Source organism: Myxocyprinus asiaticus, chromosome 34 (genome assembly GCF_019703515.2).
Source record: "Myxocyprinus asiaticus isolate MX2 ecotype Aquarium Trade chromosome 34, UBuf_Myxa_2, whole genome shotgun sequence".
Lineage (NCBI taxonomy): Eukaryota > Metazoa > Chordata > Actinopteri > Cypriniformes > Catostomidae > Myxocyprinus > Myxocyprinus asiaticus.
In genome coordinates, this window is record NC_059377.1 from 41,328,385 (window position 1) to 41,353,309 (window position 24,925).

Consider the following 24,925-nt stretch of genomic DNA (forward strand, 5'->3'; position numbering starts at 1 on the left):
TGGATTTTTTAAATATGTCTAATTATTTATCACCTCGGACAACCTTATATGTCAATGACCCATATATGTGACGTATTCCTCGGTTTTATTTGTTTTTAAGGAGGTCGATGAAGGTCACACTTAGGGATGCTATATATAGTTTTAATCGAATCTTTATTTTTATCAGCATCATTCAAATTATCTGGTATCATTTCTGTTGCGGTAAATGCGCCACATGGCAGGGAATCAAAGGTGGCACTACAAAAAAAATAATTGTGTTAATTATGTTTTGCATTAAAAGGTTAAGAAGTGCCTTATTTTGTCTGGATGTTGGATGAGAGCGTTTTCATTATGTACTTTTTAAAAACGAATTATTTTTCAGGACCTTTGAATCACTTTCCCTAAAGAATGTGTATATCATGAGATGTATCGTTATCGCCCAAAAATGTCAAGAATATCACAAAATAAATGTTTGCTCATTTTGCCCACCCGTGTGAACCATGTAACATTGTGACTTTGAGCTTTAGTGGGAATGCTGTTTTTTGGTTTAGATGTATAATAGTGGCCGTCAAATCAAAACAATCATCAGTTATCGGTATAAGGCAAAATTATGATTGATGTATCCCTTGTTACACTGTATCTGACAGGATGCTTGTGATGGCATGTTTTCATTGGCTGCATTCTCAGATAGACTGGCTTGTTTTTGCAATAGGCTCCACCCAGCACAGTCAGTGAGGGCGGAGCTTAGAGAACTCCCATAGCTGGAGGGTGTTTACTCATGCATACCATCTTGACTGCTGGTACTGTTTAGTCCTGAAAACTTAACTCTTAGACAGCTCTGCAATGAAAGAATCAACCTATTGTCAAACTATTACTGTACTGTGACTTTAAAAAGTATTTGAACACTTAAAGGAATATTCCGGGTTTAATACAGGTCAGATCAGATTTCCAGTCTGTCATAAATCCAGTACAGAGAGCAGGTGTATGATTGATTTAGCTCGGCTTGCTGAGGTCATCTTTAACAGTAGAGGTGTTTATATGGACAAGGTCATGTTTAGGGTCAGCTGACTTGTGGTTCTGGTTAGTAACAGTCAAAAACAGCATCTGAAATCATTTAGTTAAGCAACCATCTGCTAGCAGAACATCAGTGTTAATAAATCATGTTGTAACAACATGCTCAGTGGTGTAATTTGCATATTCTGTAACCTGTGGTGCAATACCATCTTGTTAATCACATTTGAAAAAAATAGTTTTCTATTTTGTTCTAATAACTAGATTTTTACATATTTTGAAGACATATTTTTAAGTTGCTAGGGCGCTCTGAGTGGTCGCTAGGGCATTGCTATGCATTTGCTGAGGTGCTGTGAGTGTTATTTAGCTTGTTCCTATGTGGTTGCTAGGGTGTTTTGGTTGTTAGGGAATTGCTAGGTGGTTGCTTTCTGGTCCAAGTCAAAATAGCCCACCCCCCATCATATTGACCAAATCATACCATCAATTAAAGATGATTTTAATCCATTCTATTGTAACCCAAAGCCTTTCCATGAAAGACAACTTTCACATTTTTTAATACATAAACATTATTGTATTGTTGAACCAAACCAACCAGCTCCGAGATGAATCACAACATCACAAACTGTGATTTTGAAGCAAAAAAGTATTTGAAATTTGGAAATATGTAAATATATAAGTCGAGAGCAGTGTTAGTTTGATTTTATTTAACAAATAAAAAATCAAAAAGCTTGGTTTTATCTTCTCACCCATTCATTTCCTAAATTTGACCCCAAACACAACTACCACAACACCAGAATCCAGCCCATTCATTTTTGTCCCCAAACTAAAAACACAGTGACCTTGTACTCAGTCCTGACAAAGAATAATTTGATCTGTGCTGGACTGCTTTTGTACCACAAGCTTTGAACCTCTCTCTCGCTCTCTCTCGCTCTCACTCTCACTCTCTCTCTCTCTCTCTCTCTCTCTCTCTCTCTCTCGCTCTCGCTCTCACTCTCACTGTCTCTCTCTCACTGTCTCTCTCTCTCTCTCTCTCTCTCTCTCTCTCACACACACTGTCTCTCTCTCTCTCTCTCTCTCTCTCTCTCTCACTGTCTCTCTCTCTCTCTCTCTCTCTCTCTCTCTCACACACACACTGTCTCTCTCTCTCTCTCTCTCTCTCAAACTGTCTTTCTCTCTCTCTCTCTCTCACTGTCTCTCTCTCTCTCTCTCTCTCTCTCTCTCTCTCTCTCTCACACACACTCACACTGTCTCTCTCTCTCACACACACACACTGTCTCTCTCTCTCACTGTCTCTCTCTCTCTCACACAGTCTCTCTCTCTCACTGTCTCTCTCTCTCTCACACAGTCTCTCTCTCTCTCTCTCTCACTGTCTCTCTCTCTCTCTCACACACTGTCTCTCTCTCTCTCTCTCTCTGCAGTAGGATTGGTGTATTATTGCAGTGGGGGTTGGATCAGTGTGTGAGTGTAAAGTGCAGGTTTCAGCAGGCTGGAGCTCACACACCATTGTCCTCTCAGATCCCGGAGTGTGTGCGCGTGTGTATATGCATATTCTCACTGCAGCAGTGCTGATTCTGCGCTGAGGAATTCCCAGTTCGGAATGTGTGTTCGAAAGAGGGATATTATGCTTGCTTGGGATCTATAACAGATACTCGCTGCACTGGAGCTGGTTCAGGACAATCTGTACCGTATGCAGGAAAAACTCATTGCGGAGAGCTGCTCTATGTGTGTGTGTGTGTTTGTTAAGCCATGCGGTCGGAGCGCATGAGTCGTGTGTGTATCGTAGTGTTGGAGGAGGTGGACGATGAAGAGCCATCCCCTCTCCATTCCAAAAGCACCCAGGACCACATATCCCAGAATTCCTCTCAGGACGAGAAGGTGAGAGATGATTTGACTATTAGGAGACAGGTGGATGATAATCGTGTCTTTGTTCTGAGTGTAATGCAGCAGGTATCTTCAGGTCATTTTGGAGTGAACGTCTATAGCAGGGGTCGGCAACCTTTTTGACATGGAGTGCCATGAGAGATTAAAGACTATTAAAGTGTGACAAGACTTGGGCTGCGCATGCAAGGCATTCACGCATCACAAGCCGATCAACCATTTAGCCCTTTTCGGTGAATCGCACCTGCAAAATCCTGAAACTTTATTTCCAAGTTTAATTTATATTTTGAATAGACTCAGATTTTTGAAACACACGATGTGGGTTAATGTTTTCTCTTTTAACTGTTTAATGAAGTTTTGAGTGTGACTATGGTTTAAGGAGGGTGTACCTGTATGCTGGGTTGGAAATCTCAAGGATTAATAGTGGTGTTTTCCTTATTACATCACGTGTTGTTCTGAAAGCAAAAAGAAACAAATCAAACACTGAATGTAGGCTGTGATCCACGCAGCATGACCAAAGCACAGCGGGTGCGTTTACTCGCGCGATTAACCGAACGTGAAGCGCTGCCGGCTTGTGATGTGCGAATAGCTTGCACGCGCTGCACGAGTCTGTTGGGTATACTGCGGTCTCGTCACATTTTAACTTTTTGTTTAGCCTCCCATTCAGCTCATAAAAACATGCTGCGTGATCATGAGGAAGGATTACATCAAGATGTAGATTGGAATGCAGGTGCCAGTGTCAAATAGTCTACTCCTCTCTCGCCGTTGCTGGCATGCCAGTGATTACCCCTCCATGCCAATGCTGGCACGTGAGCCATAGGATGCCGACCACTGATCTATAGAGACAGAACAACAGGAAAAATACAAAAGCATTTCTTGGTTCCGGTGTGTTTTGGGCTACATTCACACTGCAGTTGATTAAGGCCCAAATCTGTTAGTGCACAGATCTGGATGACAGTGTAAAGGCATTAAACATAACATTTACAATTCTGTGGCCGTATTAAAGAAACTTGCTATTTTTAGGAAGTTAAAGGAATACTCCGGGTTTAATACAAATTAAGCCCATTTAACAGCTTTTGTGGTATAATGTTGATTGCCACAAAAAAAACAAAAAAACAATGTCGACTAGTTCCTTGTTTATTTAAAACGAGCAAAAATGGGGGCCTGGGTAGCTCAGCGAGTATTGACGCTGACTAACACCCCTGGAGTCACGAGTTTGAATCCAGGGCATGCTGAGTGACACGAGCCAGGTCTCCTAAGCAACCAAATTGACCTGGTTGCTAGGGAGAGGAGTGTCACATGGGGTAACCTCCTCGTGGTCACGATTAGTGGTTCTTGCTCTCAATGGGGTGTGTGGTAAGTTGTGCGTGGATCGCGGAGAATAGCATAGCCTCCACATGCTGTGAGTCTCTGTGGTGTCATGCACAACAAGTCACGTGATAAGATGCGCTGATTGACGGTCTCAGAAGCGGAGGCAACTGAGACTTGTCCTCCACCACCCGGATTGAGGTGAGTAACCGCGCCACCACGAGGACCTACTAAGTAGTGGGAATTGGGCATTCCAAATTGGGAGAAAGGGGGATAAAAATGTTTTTTTAAAAGCCAAGCAAAAATGGCAGTAGCAGTGAGGCACTTACAATGGAAGTGAATGGGGCCAATCCATAAACATTAAAATACTCACTATTTCAAAAGTATAGACACAAGACGTAAACAACATGAGTGTTAAGATGATTTTAGTGTTATAAAATTGCTTACTAACCTTATCCATGTCAAGTTATATACAATGTTACATCTCCGTTGTCATGACGACGCAATGGCAGTAAACCATGTAATCTGAAAAATGCTGGTAAATCCCTGATTTTATCACACTAAAATCATGTTAACATGTATAATGTTTACGTCTTGTGGCTATACTTTTTAAACAGTGTGTATTTTAACGTTTATTGACTGGACCCATTCACTTCCATTGTAAGTGCCTCACTGTCAAAACTGGTTTGTGTAATCAACATTATGCCATTCCTTTAAGTTCTGTCAACCTATATAGATCCTAACCGTAATCACCGTGGTCACTAACGGATAAGATAGGATTCGGGACGTTTCTGTAATACTTTAATATGTGGAAAAACAATGAAAATGTTGTAATGTGACTTCAGTGTGAACAGTCAGGTTGGAATGCATGTGAGTTTAAAAAAAAAAATGTTATTTGTAATTTAATTAATATGTTTATTGAGTCAATTGCAGTTTTTCCTTCAAAGATATTTAGATTAAAAAAAATTGCATAGTTTAGAGTTGACTGTTATGGACTCAAATGAGACAAAATGACATCAAATTGTGTTTCGGGTGGAATATGTCTTTATGACACTTATATTGTTCTTTATACAATTACTAAAATTCTTTCTCTTGTTCACCTCTTCACTTTTATAATTAATCGGCATGAAATTTGATAAAGACCTCTACTGCGCATTAGCTTAGCTAATGTTGCTTTTATTTTTGTTTACTTCGGATAAATATCACAGTGTAGGGTGTTTTATGCACATTTAGGAGCGTCAGCAGTTTAGATCATTGTCTGATATGAGCCACATTTAAAATGTCATGTGAACAATCTCACAGTAAAAATCTGATTTGAGCAGAAAATAGGAATCGGGTGCTTTGGCTTGCAGTGTAAACGTTGCTTTAGCTGCTGCAGGGTTTGACCTGTCACTGTTGTTATCTGAAGACAAATACAGACATGTTTATATGTCTCAATTAAACATTAAAAGTGGATAAGGTGAGGAGATATGTGTTGCTGAGATCCAGAGAATGATGGAAATCTTTAAACCTGTGTCAGGAGGAATTTGCAGACCTTTGACCTGGACTGAAAAGCAGCTGTGATCTGAGAGACGTGCTTTACTCTGCAAATGTCAGTGCAGCATTAGACTATACTTACTGCAGGGGCCGTTCATACATGACATGCTCATGCATTCAAGGTGGAATATGCATTTTTTATATATATGTCTTAAATGTGATGCTTACGAGACACTGAATGCATGGAAGACTATTTGCAACAGCCAAAGACGTCCATTTAGCTGTTAATGATCACATGGTGAGACCAGTTTCAATTCTAAGGGATTTCACGGACTGATTTTGGCCTTTAAAAGTTAAAAACTCTCTTTGAACGTCACTCTAAGACCTTGAGTCTAAGTGGTTCTGACTCGTTAGAGGCCGGTTTCAGAGAGTTGTTTTTCCTTCAGGCTAAAGTTTTTGCTGTTATAACATGCCGCATTTCCTTAATCGGCGGAAACCAGCATTCCTTCATTTACGACGCTTCCCTCCTGTCTGCATGCATTCACTGAGATAAAAACAGCCACGTGTGTCACATCTGATGTCAGCTGCTGCTGCATGTGTTTGTGAAGTCAGCCCACATATACAACACCTGTAGAGTGATGGCAGCAAGTGTGTGTGTGAAACGTGAGGTGTGTGTAAGTGCAAGGCTGCATGCATAATCAAGCAGGATGGCAGGGTGTGGCATAAAGGAGCGTGGCCAGCTACAGCATGATACAGTCGGCAGTGCATCATATAGTGGGGGCGGGGTTTATGATGTATTAACATCATGTCGGAATTGTCATTACGAGATGACCATTCGGAGATTCTACTCGGAGCTCGGACTGAGAAACGCCAAAACGGATTCTTATGTGACTTTGTAATTGATTACAGCAAAATATTTAATTCCTCTCTGAATGTTCTTGCAAAATGTTTAAGAAGAAAGCATTCCAGAGTGCCTGGGTATCTCAGCGAGTAAAGACGCTGACTACCAGCCCTGGAGTTGCGAGTTTGAATCCAGGGCATGCTGAGGATCTCCTAAGCAACCAAATTAGCCCGGTTGCTAGGGAGGGTAGAGTCACATGGGTCTCTCACACGGTTTCACTTTTGACACTGGCTCAGATGACAGTGAGAGAGCATTTTTGCGCAATGTGAAGAGATACTTTAGCTTGCCCATATCTCTCCCACACCTGGCTCACACTTGCGGGTGCAGTCTCTATTCTCCGTACAGTAAATCCACTCCAGTGTTTTGAGGGTTCCCTCAGATCCTTAAAAAGCCTTAAAATGTCTTAAATATCTTAAATGATATATCAAAAGTCTTAATTGTCATTTAAAGAGGTCTTAAATTTGGGGAGAGAAAGACAAGAATCTTGGTATGACCTAATGTGATTATCAAACTTCAAAACAGTACGATTTAATGAAATAAATGCATGCGCTGCATCCTTCAAAGTGAAAACGCGGCACTGTTGTATTTTCTTAAAGCACGCAGGGGCTTGTGAGTGTTTCCAGCTGTTGCAAAGCAGTTCACAATCATTAGGCCATATTGTAAATTTATGACAAGCAATTACTAATGATCAACTGTTTAAGATGATGATATAGTGTTGATAAAATATGACAATGTTTACTTTTAATTGTTTATATTGTAATACATTGTACTAGATTATTGTAGGAGTGCACATTTTATTTCCCTTATCTGTTTGAATGAGCAGCTGGAAGCAGTAAAGCGCATACATTTCAAAATAAGAGTCCCGGGTGTATTTCAGCCTTTAAAGTTACAACCCCCACTCCTGTTTTAAAAAAAAACTATTGGCAGATTAATTGCCTTTCAACACATTATCAGATCAGCAAAATCCTATATTGGTCAACCTCGAATTTGTATTTATTTATATAATGTTACATAAACAAATGTGAATGTGATATATATGTGGAAAACATGTCTTGAGTATTTAAAACTTGCATATAACCTACCTTGTTTTACTAATAAGCAATGTTAAGGTCATATTGAATGTGTGCCTGTTTAAGCAAGAGTTTGTGATACATGATTTATTTTGAGATTGTGTTGGTTTGTTTGGTATGGGGATACGGTATTAATTTGATTTGTTCAGGTCTTGAAAAAGGTCTTAAAAAGTCTTAAATTTGATTTTAAAACTCTGCAGCAACCCTGGTTTATAATGCCCGGGACATACGTCGCGCATAATAAATAAGCATGCGCTGCTCCACGCAATCAGTTTCTGTGCTGGGATGTGCAGTCGAGTCGATCGTGTACCTCCTGGAAATGCAGATACTGCATTACTTGTGTTTTTTAACAAAAAATTAGTTTGAAGTGCAAAAAACATGTTTTTCATTGTTAAAACATCCAAATCTATCTGATATTTCTCTTTGTTTTCCTCATAGAAATGAATGGCTAGCAATGGTAACTGGGATTTATTTCCCCCACAAGTGGGCTGAGCCTCCTTGCCAACTGTATATAGGTCTACCTGATTTTATTCACTTAAATGCAATTATTATACAGTTAAATCCAAAGCTCAGGATCCACTCACTCCTGAGCTGGAATGAGTTTTTCTTCTGGTGACATGATGAATCAATGGCATCTTTTATACTGGATGAGTCAGAGACTCAATGTTTGATTCTTAGAATGAATTACTGCACAGATAAAACACTGATTCATTCTCATAAGTTTCATTTTATGCACTTCTGTTTTTTGAATAACAGCTGTTGTTCATTTGAATTTGAATTATGATTATCAGCAGGGTCATTTCAGATCATTCTGGCGTCCTAGGCGAAATCCCTTTGGCTGCCTCCGGGGGGGTTTGGGGTGCGTTGCGGCGGCCTCCTCTTTGGCGCCCCCCCCCCCCCAGCAGGTGGCGCCCTAGGCGACTAGTTCGCCTATGCCTAGAAACGGCCCTTATCAGACAGGTGGAATGTGTCGATTTGTCTCCCCGAGTTAAACAAGGTCTTCAGTGTCTTTCTCTCTCTCTCTCTGTCTCTTTTTTCAGCCTTCTCTGATAAAAGCAATATTTAATGTGGATCCAGATGAAGTTCGTTCTCTAATATTCAAGAAAGAAGATGTCAATGTACAGGTAACTGTTTACTATGTAAAACCAAACAGATGCCACTCAACAATTCTTAAAGTGGTCATGACAACAGGAATCACATTTTCCTTGGTCTTTTGACATTTAAGAGGTCATTGTACTATAAAAACATACTGTAAGTTTCAGAACTCAAAACTTCCTCACTGCAAAAAGAGCATTTGTTGAAGCCAAGCTGCCAAAACGACTCGTTCTCTACTTTCTCCACATTGTGATGTCACACTGTGGTAGACATTTGCATCTGACCGCCTCCACAACAACACATCAATGCCTACTTTACCTTTAATCGCTTCTGTAGCCCCGCAGTATTGGTGAGCAGTGAGATGGCAAGTAGAGTCAATGTCAATCAAGAGCAGAGAGCCAATCAGAACAGTGGGCGTGTACTGTCAAGTCTTAAAGGAGAAGCAGCACCAATATTAAGCGTTTCTGGCAGAGGGTCAGAATGAGAGTGGAAAATTATCATATTTAACAATTTTATGACTTTTTTTGTGCAAAAAACTTTACTAGTAATATAAGTGAACCTCAAGGAACATATTAATTTAACCCTTTATATTCAAATAATAAAAAGTAGTGGTCGAATTATGGCTTTTCCAATGCTGATATCAAGATAATTATAGTAATTCTGACACAATGTAAATTATTGTAAGGTCCACAGTGACCCGTTCTGTTAAATGGCCAATCACCATGAAGATGAGTTCGAAATAGCAAAATATTGACCAGTTAATCTGCCTGGATGATACACTATCAGTCCATCACTATTACTTTTATTTGACTAAAAGCATGTCAGCTCCAACGTTTAGGAAATAGTTCACCCAAAAATGAAAATCTGAGTTTGGAAGGACATGAGGGTGAGTAAATGATGACTGAATGTTCCTTCCCTTTGCCGTTATTCAAGAGGTTAATAAGCTGTCATTTAGTCTCTGTATCGCTTACATTTGGACTGAAGAGCTTTATCTCTACCGCTTACTGCTTAATGGAGAGTCTGTTTTCATCAACAATGCCTGGCACAGTTTGGGGAAATGCCCATTTGGCTGTCAACCAATCACTGATGGCCTGTGTGATCACATGACTCCATTTATGGCCTATGTGTGGTTTAGCCGTCTGTTTTTCATTCTCATTCCAGACCCGATGAGAAACAGAAGCACGCAAGGAGACATTACACAAGACTATGTATTATTACCCCTCTTTCCTAATTGCATCTATTGATGCCAGTGTAGAATGAGCTGCTTCTGTAGAAATGCCTGCAGGAAAATGTAAAGCTAAAGATGAACACGGAAAGGTTTCAGGGGCTTGAAATTGAAAAATGTGTTTGTGTGTCTCATGTTTCTGCATGCATTCTCCAGAGAGCTGTGGCCATATTGATCTGTGTGTATCTATGTCACACGCACGCGCGCACACACACACACACACACACACACACACACACACACACACACACACACGCACACACACTCACTCATGCAAATGCATTGCTCTGTGCCATGCCCAGGAACCACACATGCATCAAACACGCACTTTCAAACAGCAAAACGCATGTAAATTGGAGCTAAAAAAAGAACATTTTTGAAGTAGTAAAACCACAAAAGCCAAGTGTAAGAAAACAAGAATTATTACCCTGTAAAGATGAAATTAAGGTGGTCTTGTTGACGTGATAGAACAGCCCTTTGGCACAAACAGTTTGGCTGAGCTGCAATATATAGGTTTAAAATAATGTGCGATGGAGGGATTGCCAATGTTCATAATGTTTAAACATTAGTTTTCACAACCTGTATGTCAAATGTCTTTTTATTTTGATTGTGTATGAATTCTCAGGACAGTGAGAAGAGAACGCCGCTCCATGCCGCAGCATACCTGGGCAACTTTGAGATTATAGAACTGCTTATTCTGTCAGGTATGCCCATTCATTTCTGTCCTGAAAACATCAGAATATACCCGAGCTGTGATAAAGCACCCTCATATAGTGATCGGCTGATATTTTACGGTTTAGAGATGAGCACATCAGCTCAATCCCTGCAGGTTTGGCAATTAACAAAGTGTTAGCTTACAAAAGTAATGTCCAACAGTGTGTGTACATGCATCACAGGAGATTTACGTCATTTTAGTCATGAAAATCCCCAACACAGTGTCATTTCCGGCACATCTCAAAATTTTGTGTTGTGTTTAATAGAATTCTGTGCTAGAAATGACACTGATGGAAATGGCATTTTTAATGTTTTTGAAATAAAATGGCACACTCTTTTGTCTTGCTAGGGCTAATTTCATAGCTAACTTTTTATGTATCCTTAACACACACGATGAAATTTTATTTTCGCATAATTTGGCATAATTACAGCATGATTGGAAATGACGGCCAATAAAAATATTTGATATTTCCCTTGATTTTTCTTTGTTTTGTCTCATATTTCATCTCATGCATGCTCTTCACTGACACGTTTGTCCACTTGGTTAACAAGTACACTAACGTCTGAAAAAGTTTTAATAGGGGCTACATTTTTTGGTGTGGAGGAAATGACGCCACAACTGTCGTAATTTAAAAAAAAATGATAGAAATTGTTTTCACACAGTAAATATTAAAACAGTATATGTTTACTTCACTCTTTGTTTGGATTAAAATAGTTTTAAACATGTAATAATTTGTATTTTTTAGAGCTGTCAGAATTAACACATTAACGCATGCGATTAATGAAAAGATTAACGCATTAATTTTTCTTAATCGCGATTAACTCTACCATTCATACGGCATAAAAACTTCTGTGAAGGGTGGAAACTTTGTAATGTGTCCGCCCGGAGTCATTACACTGACGTACACGCCACAGCGCCAGAGCCCTTCTACCGAGATGAGCCTACAAGCTTAGCATAAAATAGCATAACGCGGCGGTCCCATTCTATGGGCGGTACTGTCGTAATAGTCTCCTATGATAGAGCCGCGGAGGTTATCTCAGTAAATAGAATCATTGACAGCGCTTCCCTGTCAGTGATAAAATGATGGAAAAAGGAGCTTTTAGCACGATTTGATGTACAAAACAAGCCCAGATGGGACTTGTAAGGCGCATTTTATTACCACAGAAACAAGTCAAGTCTTAACTGTCACCAAAATGCAGAATAAGACGTTATTTGTAAGGAAGCGCTTTTCATGTGGAGTTCAAAGACTGACACTGGCGTTGACGCTCTGACGTGAATAATGAACGCAGCTTCACGATTGCTGTAACAAAGAAGATAGTCACAGTCTACCGGCAGATTAATATTGTGGAGGATGAGAGTTTAAGAGATTTAATGCCCATTTTGATGAATATGCAACCTATGTGGAGACTAGTTCTTTCAATTAGTCAAACTCCCACTTAGACTTTGGCAAACGTTTAATGTTACTTGAATTGGTGCAATTTTAGAGCATTTCTATCTTTATACTGTGAAAGCTTTGTTTGGTAAATGTTAATAAAGCATTATATTGTTACATATTGTTTTCTTTTCTTTTCTTTCCTAAGAAGGAAATAAATGCATTTTGACAGTAAAAATAAGTATATATAGTGTCACATTTCAGCACTTTCAAAATCACGATTAACTACAAAAAATTATGCTATTAATCGCGATTTAAAATTTTTTAACGACTGACAGCACTAGTATATTTATAATGGATTTTTATAGTTTAATATTGAAAATCTGGGTCTGAAGGCAAAAACAGTCAAATCTATACATAAAGACATTTGAAAAGTAAGCGTAATAACAGAAATTAAAGTTTCTAATTTAGTTTTGATTGGACCTAGGGTGCCTGGGTAGCTCAGTGGTAAAATACGCTGGCTACCACCCCTGGAGTTCGCTAGTTCGAATCCCAGGGCATGCTGAGTGACTCCAGCCAGGTCTCCTAAGCAACCAAATTGGCCCAGTTGCTAGGGAGGGTAGAGTCACATGGGGTAACCTCCTCGTGGTCACTATAATGTGGTTCGTTCTCGGTGGGGCGCATGGTGAATTGAGCGCGGATGCAACGGTGGATGGCGTGAAGCCTCCACACGCGCTATGTCTCCGTGGCAACGCGCTCAGCAAGCCACGTGATAAGATGCGCGGGTTGACTGTCTCAGATGCGGAGGCAACTGGGATTCGTCCTCCGCCACCCGGATTGAGGCGAATCACTATGCAACCACGAGGACTTAGAGCGCATTGGGAATTGCAAATTGGGAGAAAAAGGGGAAAAATCCCCCCCCAAAAAAAACTACAACTTTTGATTGGACCTTCATGTAACAAAAATAAAAAATAAATCTGTTTGTTTGAATAAAGATCAACTCTTGGGACATGAAAGTGCCAGAAGTTGAAGAAACATCCAAATATGTAAATTATTTCATCATTATATCGGCCAGTAGGATTTGTAGATATCAGCATCTGCCATTGAAAAACCCCATATCAGTGCACCAAAATTCCAATGACACGCACACACACTGATGTGAACTTGAAATAACACTTCACCCCCACATACATAATCAACTGACTTCCTGAAATAACTATATTTACATGTAAAGGGAGCGGCGCTGTTGTAAGTGACTGAGTAAAAGTAACAGGTGTGCTTCCAAAATATTGCAGGAGCAAACTATCCTGAACAGGCTTACGAGAACATCCATATGTTCTTCTGTTTCAACTGTGATATAATTACTATAATTTACTCACACATCTTTTTGTTTCTCTCTCAGGGGCGAGAGTAAATGCCAAAGATAACAACTGGCTCACTCCTCTTCATCGGGCAGTAGCTTCCTGTAGTGAGGTTCGACACCAACACACATACTTCCTCCTTGTTAGAACAATCCAATATGACCAAACAAATACATTCAGATGTTTTTTGTCCTGTTCTGGTATATTTTGGAGGCAACTTCATGGTCCTTTAAAGGAGTTAAATACTTCAAAGTTAAGCTCAACCGACAGCTTTTGTAAGGATGATTCTTTCCGAAATTTCGCAACTTTTCTGATGTTATAAAGTTGCAGATGAGTGCACATAACTTAATTGGGTAAAAAACTAAATTGCAGCTTAATTTTGGTGTATAAAATCTTTATATTATACGTAGACCTGAATGGAAAAAATTTAAACAACCACAAAAAAAAAATTACATGACCCCTTTTAATCTTCTTGTTTTGTTTTCGTAATTAGGAGGCTGTAAAGGTGTTGTTGAAGCACTCGGCAGATGTCAATGCGCGGGATAAAAATTGGCAGACGCCGCTGCACGTGGCCGGGGCCAATAAGGCGGTACGGTGTGCCGAGGCGTTACTCCCATTGCTAAGCAACGTCAACGTGTCGGACCGTGCTGGACGTACAGCTTTGCACCACGCCGCCTTCAACGGCCACCTAGAGGTCAGACACATGATTTCTTGCTGTCAGTGAGACAGTTTTCATGTGATGGGACAGACACATCAGCATGTACTGTCTGTCATGCCAGAATTTAAGGCCTGTTCACACCAAGAATGAAACAGATAAGCAAAACGAATCACTGGCGATAGGCCAGTTTTTTTAAATCAGTATTTGTTTCTTGTTTTCCAGTAGAACTATACTGAAATCCCTCAAATAAAATAGATTTACTTGAGAAGAAAAATTGGATAAAATATTAATATCATAAGATTGTTTATTTGGTCGTTTAGAAGTTGTATTGATAATCTCTGGTTTGTATGCTCTGGTCATTCCAGATGGTTCAGCTGCTGGTGTCCAGAGGCTCAAACATCAACGCATTTGATAAGAAGGACAGACGAGCTGTCCACTGGGCCGCTTACATGGGTAAAACTGTCCGACATCCTCAACATCACAACAAATAAAAAAATGCTCTCAGACAGACAGCCTGAACCCATTCATATTGTCTTGATTCTAACTAATAAGTCTGTTTCTGGAAGTAAAAATCCCATAAATTTTTTCCATTGGGGAGTTAATTATTAACGATAATTTATAAACTTTTAAAGACAGACCTACTGTGAGCTCCAAGGTTGTTAATCAATGGTATTAAGCTTCTGTTGAAGCCATCAGTCCACGTTATTTCAGCTTTATTCTGTAAACATAGTGTTTAAAAGTGGAATTCCAGGTAAAGAACTACACTACCCATAATCCTCAACAGAGATCCACCAATCAGAGAATCACGACCAACAAAGCACGGAATAAGAGCTCTGCAGCGACTGCCCACTCCCATGACACACTGTGAATGATGCAATCGAGTTGCTGTCTACACTCTAGTTGTATATATCTGAATATTTAGAAATAAACTTAAAATATATTATTTCTATACTTATAAATCAACAACTTTCAATCAATAGTTTTAAATATTTCTAGCATTTGTATTTATTTATTTATATATTTATATATTTTATCCCCTTTTCTCCCAGTTTGGAATGCCCAATTCCCACTACTTAGTAGGTCCTCGTGGTGGCGCGGTTACTCACCTCAATCCGGTTGGCGGAGGACAAGCCTCAGTTGCCTCCGCTTCTGAGACCGTCAATCCGTGCATCTTATCACGCGGCTCGTTGTGCATGACACCACGGAGACTCACAGCATGTGGAGGCTCATGCTACTCTCTGCGATCCACGCACAACTTACCACACGCCCCATTGAGAGCGAGAACCACTAATCGCGACCACAAGGAGGTTACCCCATGTGGCACTACCCTCCCTAGCAACCGGGCCAATTTGGTTGCTTAGGAGACCTGGCTGGAGTCACTCAGCATGCCCTGGATTCGAACTCGTGACTCCAGGGATGTTAGTCAGCGTCAATACTCACTGAGATACCCAGGCCCCTGCTAGCATTTTTATTTTGATTCCATCATTAGCAATGCTTCATGGGACTGTAGTTCATTCCCTCATTGAAGACTTTAAGTCTTGTGTCTTTGTCTTTTTGTCCGTTTTTCATATACTTTTTTGCTTCAAATTAAAGTTTGTAATGTTGTGATTCACCTCGGAGTTGGTTGGTTCATGGCGCACAACTCTTTTATGTAAGATTTTTAGAAAAGCCTATGAAAAAAATTAACAAGAAAAATACTGCCAGAACCAGAATGCTGAAAAAGTGGGCAGGCCCTGTTGTGCTCTATTACCTTATTTGTCATGTTTGTCTCATCTTCTATTCACATTTGAATCTTCTCTTTCTTCTTGTCTCCACTCTCTCTCTGTCTCTCAGGTCATCTAGAGGTGATGAAGTTGCTGGTTTCTCATGGTGCTGAGGTTTACTGTACAGATAAGAAATCTTACACTCCTCTTCATGCTGCTGCCTCCAGTGGAATGATCAACGTGGTAAATTACCTGCTGAAACTGGGTGTCAATGTAAGTCAGCCCCGCCCACAAAGCACACAAATCCACCCCTTTCCCTGTCCATTTACATCACAAGCTGCATGATCATGTATGTTACTTGTTCTAACATCTTGTTCATTTTTTTATTGATTATAAATGTGTTTAGGGATTACAAAATCATTAAAATGTAAAAAAATTTAAGACCATGTCAATATTTTAACCCTCTTGGACCCCAAAAGTGATTCCATTAGCTGAACAAACTTTTTGGTCTATCTGATGCCTGATCATAATATATTGCTTGTCTTAGCCTTTAAAATATGTAAATGAATGTCTTTTAAATAATATATCACATGTGTGATGAGGAGGAGGGTGTTGCCGGGCCGTGATGATGCACGGCCAGCGCTGAATCAGCTGATCAGCGGGAGAGCAAGATAAAGGGGAGCCAGTGGCGCCAGTTCGAGAGAGAGAGAGAGATATGCACGCAGCCGCATTGCATGTGTGTTTTGTTTGTTTGTTTTAAGTTAAGTTTGACATTAAAACTTTATGTTTACTGTTCAGCTGGTTCCCACCTCCTCCTTGCCCATCCTTGAATTGTTACAGTGGTGCCGAAGACTGGGAGGGAGGAGGGATGCGCTGGCGTGGAGTCCTCGCCGCTGCCATCCGCCAGGGGAGCAGCTGCGACCATCTGCCTGGGGATGGAGGGGTCGCTGCCAGCCGCCGAGAGCCAGGGGAACCACTGCCATCCGCCGAAGAAGGGGAGGAGTTGTTCCGTCCGCCAGGGGCTGGAGGACTCGCTGCCATCCGCTGGGAGAGGAGCAAGCTGGCGTCCACCAGAGGGCGGAGGAGCGGTTGAGGACCAGGCGACAGCGCATCCGGGAGCCGGCGAGAAAGTTCTTCTCTCTTTCCCTCTCCCCACGCCACCCCTCGCTTCTCCCCCAGGTTCACAGGAGGCGGGGCGGACCACCGGCTGACAGAATGGCCGGAAGGGCAGCGTCTCCCCTCCAGAGATGGGGGGGAGCTAGTCAGACTGGTGGCACCCCGGCCTGAATCGGGCGGGGAGGAGTGTGACGAGGAGGAGGGTGTGGCCGGGCCGTGATGATGCATGGCCGGCGCTGAATCAGCTGATCAGTGGGAAAGTGAGATAAAGGGGAGCCTGAGGCGCCTGTTCAAGAGAGAGATGCATGCGGCCGCGTTGCATGTGTGTTTTGTTTGTTTGTTTTAAGTTAAGTTTGACATTAAAACTTTGTTTACTGTTCAGCCAGTTCCCGACTCATCCTTGCCCATCCTTGAACTGTTACAACATGACATACAGTAACCAAAGCAACAAATAGTCAAATTAAGCATTGTTCTTTTTGATTTTTTAGTTAGTATACAATTAGCAAGCTAAATGATTAACCTGCTTAGCTAGCATGCCTTAAACAAGTAATAAAGGGAGAGTTGGATAAGATGAGGTGATTTTTACATACTAGATGTTGTCTTCTATACAAGGAAAAAATTGACAGAAATTAAAATGAATAGAGCTACCTTTATTTTAAAGTGTCTGTTATTACTTGACACTATAAAAATGAGTCTGGTAGAAAGCCACAAACATGTTAGGGTTTTAGTCATTAAACCTCTAATGTAAAATTGTACTTGAGCCAGTAAAAAAATACCTTTTTTGTATAAAAACACACTTGCTTCTCTTCACGGCCAGATAGAAATGATGAAGGCTTCCTGCTCACAAGGTCACATGACCAAGAATGTGTACAGTTGCCTAGATACAGGGGGTGGCTCAACTTACACACAGGTTCATCTTACCCCACTTTCCCCATCAATCCCCTAGCCAAAAGTATTAAACTTAACTTGCGTGTAACTAGTCCCACACAATTTGTGCAACGGACATGAATGGTGCCCAAAATCACGCAGCTTTTTGAGAAGGGGTGTTATGACTTTTCTAATATTGGCTAATCAAACTTCAAACTATAGTAGATCTACTATATTATACTATATTAACCGCATAGAAATACTGTTCATGGCTGCATGTACGGGATCAGCTACAAAAGGATAATGCGACTGTACACTGTATTTGAACAAAAGAACAATGTGCCAAAGAATGTGTCTCTCTCTCTTTAGATTAACGAGCCGAATGCGTATGGAAACACTCCTCTGCATTTGGCGTGTTATAACGGGCAGGATGCTGTGGTGAATGAACTGATAGAAGCAGGTGCTGATGTCAATCAAGTGAACGAGAAAGGCTTCACCCCGTTGCACTTTACCACTGCCTCCCGCCAGGGGGCGCTCTGCCTCGAGCTACTTGTGGCCAACGGCGCCAATGTCAACAGCAAGGTCAGCAAGGTTTTTTCAAACAACATGAAGTTAACACATGTTCCTGGTCTTATTGTGCAAAATTCATCAGTGCACATTATTCAGAAAAAAAAACAACGTCTTTATAATAGTTAATCAAAATCAAATAGCTTGCTAAAATCACCCAAGACAGGGGCCTTGGTAGCTCAGCAAGTAAAGACGCTGACTATCACCCCTGGAGTCACGAGTCTGAATCCCAGGGCACGCTGAGTGACTCCAGCCAGGTCTCCTGAGCAACCAAATTGGCCCGGTTGCTAGGGAGGGTAGAGTCACATGGGGTAACGTCCTCGTGGTCGCTATAATGTGGTTCTCGCTTTCGGTGGGGTATGTGGTGAGTTGTGCTTGTGAAGCCTCCACACGCGCTACGTCTCCGTGGTAAAACGCTCAACAAGCCACGTGATAAGATGCACGGATTGACGGTCTCAGACGCGGAGGCAACTGAGATTCATCCTCCGCCAACCAGATTTAGGCAAGTCACTACGCCACCACGAGGACCTAGAGCGCATTGGGAACTGGGCATTCCAAATTGGGGAGAAAAAGGGGAGAAAAAAAACACCCGAGACGCATGTTAATAACATGATTTGTATGCTCACCTCCAGAGTAATGATGGTAAAACTCCTCTCCACATGGCGGCCATTCGTGGACGATACTCTCGATCACAAGCTGTTATTCAGAACGGTGAGTGTGTATTTCTGCTCATTTGCTGTTTTTCAAACTCTTTGTTTTTTAACTCATCCTTTCCTCTCTCATCTGTAGGAGCAGAGATCGACTGTGAGGATGAGAACGGTAATTCTCCGCTTCATATAGCGGCTCATTACGGCCATGAGCTGCTCATCAACACTCTCTTAATGAACGGTGCGGACACTGCCAAGTGAGTGACAGGACGTACAGTATGTTTAGAGCCGTTCACACAGGACATGTTCTTGCATTCCATCTGTGCAGTTTTTTTTTAATAGTTAATCAATGTACACATGCATCAGATGGATGCCTTTTGCCGTTGAGTTGTCTCACTGATTTTTCAGTGTCTCACATGTACGTTTTTAAGTGTCCATATCAAGTTAAACGTGTAAACGGCCCCTTAGTTCCAGAGAATGCACACCTGCTGATCATGTGACTGTGGCTCCTCCCTTGTAGGCGGGGCATCCACGGCATGTTTCCTCTGCATCTGGCGGCGCTGAGCGGCTTTTCAGACTGCTGCCGGAAACTGCTCCCCTCAGGTAAACACACTTGCATGGAGACTACTGTGCCATTATTTTATTTATTTATTTATTATTTATTTTAGATTTAACTGTGTTTAGTTGTTTACACACAGCCCCTTCCAGTTGCTAGTTATTGGCCAAAATAGGCTTTAAATGTAGACCAGACATGTGCACCTCTGTTGATAAGGGTCATGTATGTAAAGCAAAAGTGATATGATGATTATCTGGTTGTGTTGACTCAGGTTTTGACGTCGACACGCCGGATAATTTTGACAGGACGTGTTTGCATGCAGCAGCAGCAGGAGGGTGAGTCATAGTGCTGCTTCTCTCTGATCGGCACATCAGCTCCCCCATGTGGTCTGGGTGTAATTCCAGTAACTTTCCTTGTTCATTATCTCTCTTTCCCTCTCATTCTGAAGGAACCTTGAATGTCTTAATCTGTTGCTCAACACTGGGGCAGATTTTAACAAGAAAGACCGATTTGGGAGGTGAGTTTCAGAGCGCCGAGATCCACTACAAGAGCAAACCTAAAATAGTATTTGCTGTCTCGCAGTCAGATGATGTCATTAAAGTGGCCTGGTATATAGATGTTCCTAAATATTCCTGGATGCTTATACTGCCCTACAAAAGGCAAAATGCAGCTACACTAAAACTGAGAAAAATGGCTTCATGGTTTAGGTATGGATTTTGTTGTTATTGTAGTTTTCACACTCTGAGTCAAACCCATCTGTTACAGGACAGATCATAGTCTGAGACCTGATTTTGGTCATAACTGAACTTTGATAAATGTGTAGTTACTGCGTTTTGCCTTTGCATGTGATAAAGATTATCTGTTTTCACATGATTTCTCTCTCTCTCTCTCTCTCTCTCTCTTTCTCTCTCTCTCTCTCTCTCTCTCTCTCTCTCTCAGGACACCGCTGCATTATGCTGCAGCTAATTGTAACTATCAGTGTTTGTTTGCTCTGGTTGGTTCTGGTGCCAGTGTGAACGAGCGAGACATCAGAGGCTGCAGTCCACTGCACTACACTGCTGCAGCCGATGCAGACGGAAAGTGAGTCAGAGAGATAAATCTTGGAATTTCAGTCTTTAACCCTGTAAAGCCTGACATATGAAAGAATTGTCAGAAAATTCACATTTTTGACATTAAACTGTTTTTGTACCATTAGACAAACTGTAAAAAAAAAAAAAAAAAAAAAATTTGAACTTTTTTCGCTGGGTCTCATGAATTTATGGTAAGATGACATCATAATAGCTTGTAATGTAAAATAATGAGATCTTTATAATGACAGAGCAGACTGCAGATATGAAAATACACAGAAATATTAGTTCACACTTTAAAAATGTCTTATAAAATGTATATGTCAGAATTTTCAAAGTGATGTTTTTTGTGGTGTGCATGAATGTAATGTAATGGTGATTGAGAGATAAACCTCAAAAGCCTGTTGTATTATATTTGATACATGGATTTCAAAGGGGCATTTTCAATAAAATAATATACAAAATTTTAACCAAGCACAAGTTGCTTATATTCAGCAAATACTCATTTTAAAATATCAGTAACAATATAATTATTACTGTCAATTTTACTTGATTAAAATCAGCAAAGATTTCACACAAACACACCAAAAAAAACAAAAACAAAAACGAGTGCATGCAATATAAAAGCGGACATTTTTGGATTTTTAAAAAATATATATTTTTCCGTGAAGAAACGCCCAGAAACGTCCACCAGGTGGTCATCTAGTACATTGCAGACAACAGGATTTTCTGCAAAATTTTGATTATGTTAGTGATGCACAGGCTTTAGAAAATAGCAAATAAAATTGTATACAGGCGGTGTTATAGGGTTAATGAATAATAGCACTGCATAGACTGCAGTATATACTGTATACTGCCTACTATTATGTAGCTATGCAGTATGCAACTATATACAGAATGGAACATTTTAAATATTAGTATGCTTGTAATAATACCTCACTATGTTGCATGTTTAATTGATAGAGTGGCATCCGGTTATTTTCTCAGAAATGAATATGATTATTTTGCATTTTTAATTCAATTTTATGTAAAAAAAAATAAAATAAAAAATAAAAAAAAATCACGTTTTATCAGTTCAATCAAAAAATTAGTCAAGAAGGAGATGTTAAATTTGCATTTGATGTTGTTTTAATTTATTCACTCTGGGAATGTCAAGTGAATTGCATTGTAGGATATAGTGTGTTCTGGTTGATTTTGTCAATACCGATATCTAAGGTGGGGAAAAAAAGCTGATAACCAGTTAATCAGCCAATAGTTTTTAAAATTGGTTTATAGAATGTAAAAAAAAAAAAAAATTACGGACACAGACAAAGAAGCTACAAAAGTCCAAAATGAAAAAAATCCCAGATGCAGCTTATCGTTCAACCAAAAAACCCCAATAATAACCAGAAAAATTAACCAGGCTACGGTTATATTGTAGAACCAAGTCATTTTAACTATAGAGTCCTCCAGCCGGCCACAGAGGAACACATAACAAATCAGCATAGATGTTTGCCGATAACCGATAGTTCCAAAAAGCAACTATCGGCACAGATTAATCGGTTAAACCGATATATCGGTCTATCTCTACTGCACATTTTGGCAAATGTAGAAGATCATCCGGCTATTCAGTGCATAAAGAAAATTCTTATTCTGTGCTCCGTATGCATGCATACATTCTAAAAGAGTAGGTAGCCATTCCAAACATATCGTTTGTGTGTGTGTTTTGACTCCTACGGTGTGTTTCTCTGGTGTGTGTGTGTGAGGTGTGTGGAGTATCTGTTGAGGAATGATGCAAATCCAGCTCTCAGGGATAAAGAGGGATACAGCGCGGTTCACTACGCCTCCGCGTACGGACACAGACTCAGTCTGGAACTGGTCAGTATGTCACCTAAATTCAAGTCTCCTCTGAACACCTTTCACTTCAGCTCTGGGTTTGGTACTCATCTCTGTGTTTTATTTTGCAGATTGCCAATGAAACTCCATTAGATGTGGTGAGTTCATAATTTTGTCTCTCTGGTTTTCTGTGCACGCTGACCCTCTTGAACAGAAAATCAGGCCACTACTGCCCTCTGTAGGCAAGGTGTTGAATACATTTAATAAAATGAATAGTTCTGGCTCTGAAATCTGCTGCTGTAAAATAGCAATTATTTATTGAACATTGGTATCTTTTATCATTTTGCAGTTGCTGCTATTTTATAATAGCAATAAGCCACTGGGGGTGTGGTAGTTTTACCATGGTTAAGGGGGGTAAAAACACTTGTAAGCTGTCCCGTGACTTATTGGTTTAACCACACTCTTAAAGAATAAAAAGTAGGGTGTCCCTTTGTCCCTTCCCATTACTTTCAGTTGTTCAATTGTGTGTGTGTGTGTGTTGTATATTTTCAGCTAATGAACACCTCCACATCAGGCATCTTAAACAACACAGATGTCCAGCCTCCCATCAGCCCTTTACACTTAGCAGTGAGTTTAAACTCCAGATCTCTGTGTCTGTGTATGGGAAGAAATCTGTTCTGTAGATGGCAGAACATATGTTTTAAGAAATTGGTCCATCTTTTAATATACAGCTACTGTATGATAAGTGTAGTCTCACATAGCAAGACTTCTGAGTATAAGCATCAGTCTGGTCCACTTCAGTTTATTCTGGCTAAGAACCGGACACTTAGAAAGGAAGAGACCGTCTGACTGACATGTAAAGGGAACGGTCATTGTTTGCTTTGTTTTTATGTGCTATTTAGGGGCAAGTTTTTTTTTAAATGGATGTATGGAAGTATATTAATGATAAATGTGTTTGGCACAAAAAAGCATGTTGAATTGTATTAATTGAAAAATAAACGCATTGCATTAACAGTTCTTGCATTTTAGGGGAGCTCCAATATTGTAAAAATTCAATATTGTATGTTTGCAGGCTTATCACGGTCACCATCATGCTCTTGAGTTTCTTGTTCAGTCTTTGTTGGATCTGGATGTGAGGACACTTCAGGGTCAGACCGCCCTGAGTCTCGCTTCGTTTAAGGGTCATGCGGAGTGTGTGGATATTCTGATCAATCAGGGAGCTTCTGTACTTCTGAAGGACTACACACACAAGAGAAGCCCTATACACTCTGCAGGTGAACACACACACACACACACACACACATATGCACAAAAAGCCCTGTACACTGTGAATAATCTTCAATGTGGACCAGACTTTATTCTGATCATCAACAGTTGGGCGAATAAAGCCGATTTGTTTACATAAAGTTGCTGTGTATTGTGTGTTTGTCCATTTGCAGCAATAAACGGTCACTCTGAATGTCTGGCTCTGCTTCTCAATAACACCGATCAGCACACAGCCGTCAATATACGCGATGGAAGGGGGCAGTGAGTTTCAATACACACACACACACACACACACACACACACACACACTCAGTGGAAGAGTCTATCTGTTAGATATTATGTTGAATATAATTGTGTGTGTGTTGTTAGGACTCCTCTGATGTTGGCAGTTCTGGGTGGACACACTGATTGTGTGTATCTTCTGTTGAGTAAAGGAGCCAGTGTGGAGGCCAAAGATAAATGGAGCAGGACGGCGCTCCATCGCGGGGTCAGTCACACACACACTCATATTCATCTTGAGAGATCAGGTGAGATATATCATGGTTTACATACACCATGCATCTCAAATGCATCTTCCGTGACCACTTTTGATCAAATTTCTTCAAGGGAATTATCAGGTATTTAAGTAGTTAAGTAAAGTTTATGTATGTGAATTTGCCACTTGCTCAATTGGATTATAAAGCCACACAAACCAGCAAAGTTTGTGTGTGTGTGTGTGTGTGTTGCAGGCAGTAATGGGTCACGAGTCTTGTGTTGAGGCTCTGCTGCAGCACAGATCCAGTGTGTTGGTGCAGGATAGTAGGGGGCGCTCTCCTCTGCACCTTGCAGCTGCTTGTGGGCACAAGGGCGTCCTGCAGGCCCTTTTGAAAGCAGTCCAGTCCCTGAAGACCATCCCGTCACTCAAGGACAACTGCGGCTACACACCTCTGCACTGGGCGTGTTACAACGGTACTGATATAGTTCATACAATTACTCCTAAATCAAATAAAAATGCACTTTTAGTAATATTGTCTTATTTTTTGTTTTTCTGTCAATCATAGGTCATGACACCTGTGTAGAGCTGCTCGTAGAACAGGAAGTCTTTCACAAGTTGGACGGAAACTCCTTCAGTCCGCTACACTGTGCTGTGTAAGAAAACAACTTATGGGTGATTTTTCAATTAGTGGAATTTTTTGTCCTATAGTATGATGTAAAAGGGAAATGGCTTTTATTTTTTCATTCTAGTGAGAGCGCAACGGTCTGTTTCCGGAAGTAAAAATCCCATTCATTTTT

The 24,925-nt window shown here is 40.6% G+C and overlaps 1 protein-coding gene across 2 annotated transcripts in view; it reads left to right on the top strand.

Annotated features, from left to right (window-relative positions):
- Nucleotides 1-2,453: 2,453 nt before the first annotated feature.
- Nucleotides 2,454-24,925, top strand: part of LOC127425226 (serine/threonine-protein phosphatase 6 regulatory ankyrin repeat subunit A-like) — a 31,161-nt gene continuing 8,689 nt past the window's right edge. Inside the window, exons 1-22 of one of the 2 annotated variants that reach the window (XM_051670958.1) lie at nt 2,454-2,865; nt 8,664-8,747; nt 10,569-10,647; nt 13,433-13,503; nt 13,885-14,085; nt 14,415-14,502; nt 15,883-16,025; nt 18,105-18,317; nt 18,935-19,013; nt 19,092-19,206; nt 19,470-19,552; nt 19,777-19,840; nt 19,954-20,022; nt 20,445-20,585; nt 22,318-22,429; nt 22,519-22,545; nt 22,940-23,014; nt 23,460-23,661; nt 23,827-23,914; nt 24,023-24,140; nt 24,382-24,601; nt 24,694-24,781. In XM_051670958.1, coding sequence (XP_051526918.1) covers nt 2,737-2,865; nt 8,664-8,747; nt 10,569-10,647; nt 13,433-13,503; nt 13,885-14,085; nt 14,415-14,502; nt 15,883-16,025; nt 18,105-18,317; nt 18,935-19,013; nt 19,092-19,206; nt 19,470-19,552; nt 19,777-19,840; nt 19,954-20,022; nt 20,445-20,585; nt 22,318-22,429; nt 22,519-22,545; nt 22,940-23,014; nt 23,460-23,661; nt 23,827-23,914; nt 24,023-24,140; nt 24,382-24,601; nt 24,694-24,781 — 2,489 coding nt within the window. In that variant the 5' untranslated portion in view covers nt 2,454-2,736. The remainder of the gene's footprint in view (nt 2,866-8,663; nt 8,748-10,568; nt 10,648-13,432; nt 13,504-13,884; nt 14,086-14,414; nt 14,503-15,882; nt 16,026-18,104; nt 18,318-18,934; nt 19,014-19,091; nt 19,207-19,469; nt 19,553-19,776; nt 19,841-19,953; nt 20,023-20,444; nt 20,586-22,317; nt 22,430-22,518; nt 22,546-22,939; nt 23,015-23,459; nt 23,662-23,826; nt 23,915-24,022; nt 24,141-24,381; nt 24,602-24,693; nt 24,782-24,925) is intronic. The other variant, XM_051670959.1, reaches the window with a different exon arrangement.